General features: G+C 34.9%; 1 protein-coding gene across 8 annotated transcripts in view; it reads right to left on the bottom strand.

Annotated features, from left to right (window-relative positions):
* Window positions 1–725: 725 nt before the first annotated feature.
* The window catches only part of KLHL13 (kelch like family member 13), a 177,997-nt gene continuing 172,722 nt past the window's right edge, over window positions 726–6,000 (bottom strand). For all 8 annotated transcript variants that reach the window (XM_069463077.1, XM_069463079.1, XM_069463078.1 and 5 more), the window contains 2 exons: window positions 4,491–4,604; window positions 726–2,301 (listed from right to left, as the gene is read on the bottom strand). In XM_069463077.1, coding sequence (XP_069319178.1) covers window positions 1,814–2,301; window positions 4,491–4,604 — 602 coding nt within the window. In that variant the 3' untranslated portion in view covers window positions 726–1,813. The remainder of the gene's footprint in view (window positions 2,302–4,490; window positions 4,605–6,000) is intronic.

Raw genomic sequence — 6,000 nt, 5'->3', positions numbered from 1 at the left:
CCCGAGTAGCTGGGACTACAAGCATGTGTCACCATGCCTGGCTAATTTGTTCTATATATATTTTTAGTTGCCCATATAATTTCTTTCTATTTTTAGTAGAGACGGGGTCTCTCTCTCTTGCTCAGGCTGGTCTCGAACTCCTGACCTTGAGTGATCCACCTGCCTCTCCCCCCGCCCAGAGTGCTAGGATTACAGGCGTGAGCCACCGCGCCCCGCCTGTCCTAAATTTCTGATTCAGATCTAATTTGATCATTTGAAGATAAAGTAGGCAAGATTACAACATGGTCCTCAAATAATCTTTTACAAAAACATTTTTCCTTTAGTATCCTAGGTCAAGACAAATCTATGAGGTAATTTTCAAAAGTCTCTTCTCCTTAGGCAAGATGAATCCTCTCAAAGATCAGGGAAACTGAACTCAGAAATGCACTGTACTCTTATGGTTTTTCCATGTCTGGCAGTTCTTCCATGGGGCTGAAGAAACGTCAATTAGCATCTTCCACATACTAACTCCTCAAAGACAACCAGCAATGAGCTTGACCAATGAGGCTAGATCTGGTCAAACTTTTTTCCTTAAATTAAAGGCATTACTATTCACTCGTCCAAGCTGCTAAGTGCTCTAGGTTCTGATCACCTGAATCTTGCCATACCAAAAAAAAAAAAAAAAAAAAAAGATATTTAATAAAAGGAAGTCAAACGAGTCAATAATGGGATATCTCAGACCAAAATGACATTAAATGTTTTTTATTGAACAAGGAAAGATAAAACATGGAAGTTGAATTCATTAAGCAAAAGCAGCTCTCCAGGTGAAGCTGCTACACTTTGTGCTAAATAACCTTATGAATTGAGAGTATACAGAATACATATAATATGTAAGTTACTTCAACAGCAAAGGAGAAGAAGTAGAATAGTTTTTGAAGATAAAATTTGGTCAAGTGACAAATTTAGTTGCTCAAAATTTCTAGCCCTTATCCACCTAAATTCAGTATAGTTCTACATGTGTGCATTCAGTATGTAGATACTGAATTCCCATTTTAATGGAAGCTGCTTTTTGGAAAAGTTTTTCTTAATTTCACATTTATTTGATGTGCCACTCAATTTTTTAAAAAATTGTATTTTATATATGTATGTGTATATGCATTTATACACACTTTACAAACCCCAAACTTTTGTTTATAAGTAGAGGGTTCATGCTGTTTTTTATTAATATTGGTGAATTTCAGCTATTTCTCCTGTGTGTCTAAGAAACTTTTTATGTTCTCAATGCACCCACACAGTCAGGTGGGTTGACAGATATGTCAAAAATACTTTATGAAAAGAGGGAGGTAGCTCATGCAAGTTTCCAACCTTTTGTGTGTTATTTCCTGTTGGAACAGGCTTCCTCCCTTTTACATCTTACAGTCAAGATGAAAGGAAAACTTTTTACTTTGAAGCCTAGTGAGCACAGCTGTACATTTACTATAATCCACCATCAAGTTGGCTTATTGGACTTAATAATGCAAGATGACAAATACCTTACACCCAGTACACAGCATTAAAAAGTACTGAAGAAACATTTGAAAGACAATATCTTTTTTTTCATATGTTAAACATCAGCTTCTATGGGATACATTTCCAGAATGGTTGTGTTACCACTTGATAAACATTCTAGGCCAAACAAACAGCACGAATAACATCAATGTTGTCTTTTTTCCAATATGTGTATCAATTACTGAAGGCTAATCCTAACATATATACTACTTAAGGGGGGGGGAAGAAGAGAATTCATGACACATTGCAAAGATAGAACTACAGCATCTTAGTTGTAGGGATGATCTTAAGGTGCAGAAAGAGGGGACTCTCTAGAAGGTGATGGTGTGGTTTCTTCAGGTGGAAAAACGGTGAGTGTGCAAGCTCGAATGCCACCAAGGGACTCTGGGAGATCAAAAACCTTATGCCATTCATCTTTATCTGGATCATATTTCTGCACTATCTCTACCATACAACGATTATTCCAAGAATACCCACCAACCACATAGATTTTATTTTCAAAGACAGCGACCCCAACATCACTCTGCCCTCTTAACATGGCAGCAATAGGGGTCCACTGGTCAAGGATAGGTGAGTAGTATTCGCAGCTTAGGACATCATCATAATCACTTGTTCCTCTGAAGTGATTGCCACCAATGACATAGAGCCTTTCTCCCACTGTACACATGCAATGCAGACCTCTGACAGTGGTCATAGGTGCCTTCTGGATCCATTTGTCAGTATCAGGGTCGAAGCACATGAGCTCCTTTTGGAAAGTATCATGAGTAATTCCACCTAAAGAATGAAAATAATAGGTGTGAGGTAAATAGATTATTATAAAAATGCAAAAGTAAGTAAAGGCTCTTTGTCTTAGATAATTAGCTTTTAACCACATATTATGACATATTATAGCTTATTAATAGTGTTCTTCTAAATGTCTGCCCTCTGTAAATACTTTCTCTGAATTAAAAATAAAGAAAATAACACTTTTATCTTCTTAAAGAACAAAAAAATGGCTTATTTTATTGCAATGACTGAATAAAAATACATTTTGGCCACTGTTAGAGTTGGGTCTGCATTAAATCCCAACTATAAGGTGTCATTTACTCCTAGCTGCTTTTTAGTAGGTACCCTCTGAGTGCTGAGCACTGGGCTAGAGCGCTTTAAATTATAAGTGCTCATTTCCTCACTTGCTAAATAGGAATATCTACTCTAGTTATCTCATCAGGATTGTGACTACGAAGTGAAATATTTACCAAAACACTTTCAAAAATTTGAAAGTCTTGTGCAAATGTACAAGCTTATAAAAATAGTCAGAGTTGTTTATTTTTGGACAGAGTAAGGGTGGGTAATGACATCTGCTATCAGAATGCATATTTAAGAAGCTAAAGATTAGAATGCTGAATATGTGTGGAATGTTATATGTGCAGCAGTTTGTTGCTGAGCTATTGAGTCCATATCATCTACAAAGTATATTCTTAGATCACATATAAATCACTCTCTATGATGAAAGTATCATACTCTATCTTGTGTAGATAAGGGTGAGAACTAAGGTAATCTTCATCCATAGCATTCAAAACTCTACTATCAAGTGCCCAGACGGCAATCACTGTTTTCCTCTGCTTTTTTACATTTTTATATAATTTAAATATAAAAACATAAAACATAAATATTTTAAATGTGTTTATATCTATAGTATTTACTTTTTATATATTTTTCTGTGCTTTACAGAATTCACAGGAAGAAAAACAGTGTTAGTTAGTTTGAAAACCTACTCTTTATTAGAAAGGTCATTTCTGCAATAGATACCAGTTATGCCAAAGCTCCACTAAAACAATTCAGGTGTCATATTTTTCCCCAGAGGATTTGGAGCTCTCATTATCATGGTATAGCAGCTACACACATAAAATAAGTAGATGGTGTAAATCATTGATTAGTGGAGCATATGATTTCCTGGATGGCAGTTTTAATATAAAACATCCCATAGGTGCTCATGAATTTAACACCAGAAACCTGTCAATCATACACTACAGGCCTGCTGATCCTTCTTGATTACAGATTTTATAAGGCAGTGCTCAGAGAATCAGACGACAAACATCACCTTAACACCTTTGTTCTCTAATAATGTAACTGCTGGCCTGGCCCTGGCAGGCCTTCAAATGGGGAAAAACTGTCCTAGGTAGGCCGTGTCAGGGCCAAATGATAAGAATCTGCCTAACAAAGTTAAATGTCAATTCCAGAGGTGGTCATTACATTAGAGTAAGACTTCTTTCTAAATTCTACAGAAGGGTGGTTTGAACAACAATTTGAGAATGAAAGTTGTTACTAGGACACTGAATAAACTGTACCATTTTAGAATTTTTAAATAGACAATTATATCTGCATGTGCCTAAAATACAGATAATCAGCACAGAATTATTTATGCAAAGACACCACAGTAGAACCCCATTATAATGCTAAGGAAACACATATTATGGGTTACACTAAAAGAGAGAATGAACATTATTATGCATGCTACTGGAAACATGTTGTATGCACAGTAGAGCTGATATGTTATATAGTGATGTATTTCCTCATATACTTTAGCTACATTCTAAATAAAATGAATTAATTGTTGCTATAGAGACTATGAATGGTATTCATGAGAATACAAAGTATGAGAACAGAAAGCAAACTGGAGAATCTGAACACTTTAAAATGTCTTCTGTGGTGCAGGAGCTACTCATCAAAATAAGAAAAAAATAAAAATAAATGTCTTCTAAGTTATACATTTATATCTGGTTTGGTTTGCTGTTAGTCTTATAAACTTACAGAATGCCCAAGGCATTCATATGCAAATGTACATACAAAAATACCTTCTAAAATCAACATAATTATATTTTGATTATCCATTTTTTGGATTATTATTATTACTACCACTATATAGAAAGACCATATAGTTAAAAGCTTATTTATTATATTGTATTCACATGATTATTGTTTACCTGAAATATACATCACTCCTCCATATACAGTTCCAGCGTGGCCGTAATGGGGCTCACTCATTTTGGCAACGTAGGTCCATTCATTTGTTCTTGGATTATAACATTCCACTGTAGCTGTTACAAATAAAATGATTTTTAATCTCTAATTTAGTGATTAATATTTTCTTTTAAATGGAACAATAATGATATCCAAATATTTGAAGCATATCTATTTTAAACATTGGAGATCCTGGGGAGGTTCTCATAGTAATTATTGAGATGATATTAATAATATGAACGATTAATACATGTTACATTAGACTAGATAATGTAAGAATCTAACACATTTCTGTCATCGCATAAATTGCTAAAATTTCTTCTGGAATCTTGTTACACCTTTATAATTTGACATGTCTCCAATTTCTTTGCTCTAAAAATGCATGAAGAAAAGATGAAAAAATCAGAAGAAAGGAAAAACACCTCAATTCAGGGTCCCCATGTTGACACACCATATAGGAACAAATATTAATGTATATAAGAAGCAAAATTTTAAATTTGTTTATGTTCTGAAGCCTACTGCTTTTCTTCATGTACAGACTACAAAATGGACACATGTTAATTCTCTGTGTTTATACGTTAAAGCCAATAGTTTGTATATACCCATTTCCCTTGGAGCCAGTACTACTCTTTACCTAAATATGGTGGGGAGCATAATATAAAGTTTAGATCTTTATTAAGGGTACTTCCTCTCAGTAACAAATTTATTGTCTTTAACATAAAGTATTTTGGAGAAGTAACCTCAACTTACTTAAACATCTTTCAATCAATGTGTTATGACCTCAAGAACAGAACAATGACAGTCAAGACCAATGGAAGGCAGAAAGGTTGTTATAAGGACTCTGGTCAAAAGCATGAAGTCTAGATTGACTTGAAAAGTTAATATTATTTATTGCAGACACTGCCAATTGCTAATCCAATTTCTTGCCTCCCCTGACCCTACTTTTGTTTTACTAACAGAACCACAACACTGCTCAGGGAAGCACTGCACCAAGCTAAAAAGAAAATGCAATTTAGCAAGTTCCCTTGAAGCTTTGATTGACCATATGCTATAGTTCTAGGCAGGGACATGTAAGCAGATGTCTATTGAGTGGGGCTATTTGATTAAGCCACAGGAATAAGATTTAGCTACGTGCAACCAATGCAATCCTAGTGACAAATCAACCTTTGAATGAGATTTCCTACTTAAAAAATAAAATGACCACAGGCAAAGCGGGGCCGGGGGGAGAGACAGATTACTTTTCTGCTCTATTCAATAATTTCATTTCATCGTCAAATTCACTATGCAAAGTACTTTTTCCTCCTCCAACCACACTTATATTGTACCACTTCTCATCTCTCTATTGACTTCTTTTTCCACTTACATTAGCTTTGAATTTTTAGTCTTATTTCAAAGGCTTTTAATATTCTCATTTTGATCTATTGTCTTGTTGGCTTTGCTCATTGCTTAAGGCCTGGATCTTTACCAACTCTG

The sequence above is a fragment of the Eulemur rufifrons genome, chromosome 30, assembly GCF_041146395.1.
Source record: "Eulemur rufifrons isolate Redbay chromosome 30, OSU_ERuf_1, whole genome shotgun sequence".
Classification (NCBI taxonomy): Eukaryota; Metazoa; Chordata; class Mammalia; order Primates; family Lemuridae; genus Eulemur; species Eulemur rufifrons.
The sequence above is the reverse complement of the archived record's forward strand: the minus strand, read 5'-3'. Positions and strand labels throughout refer to the sequence as shown.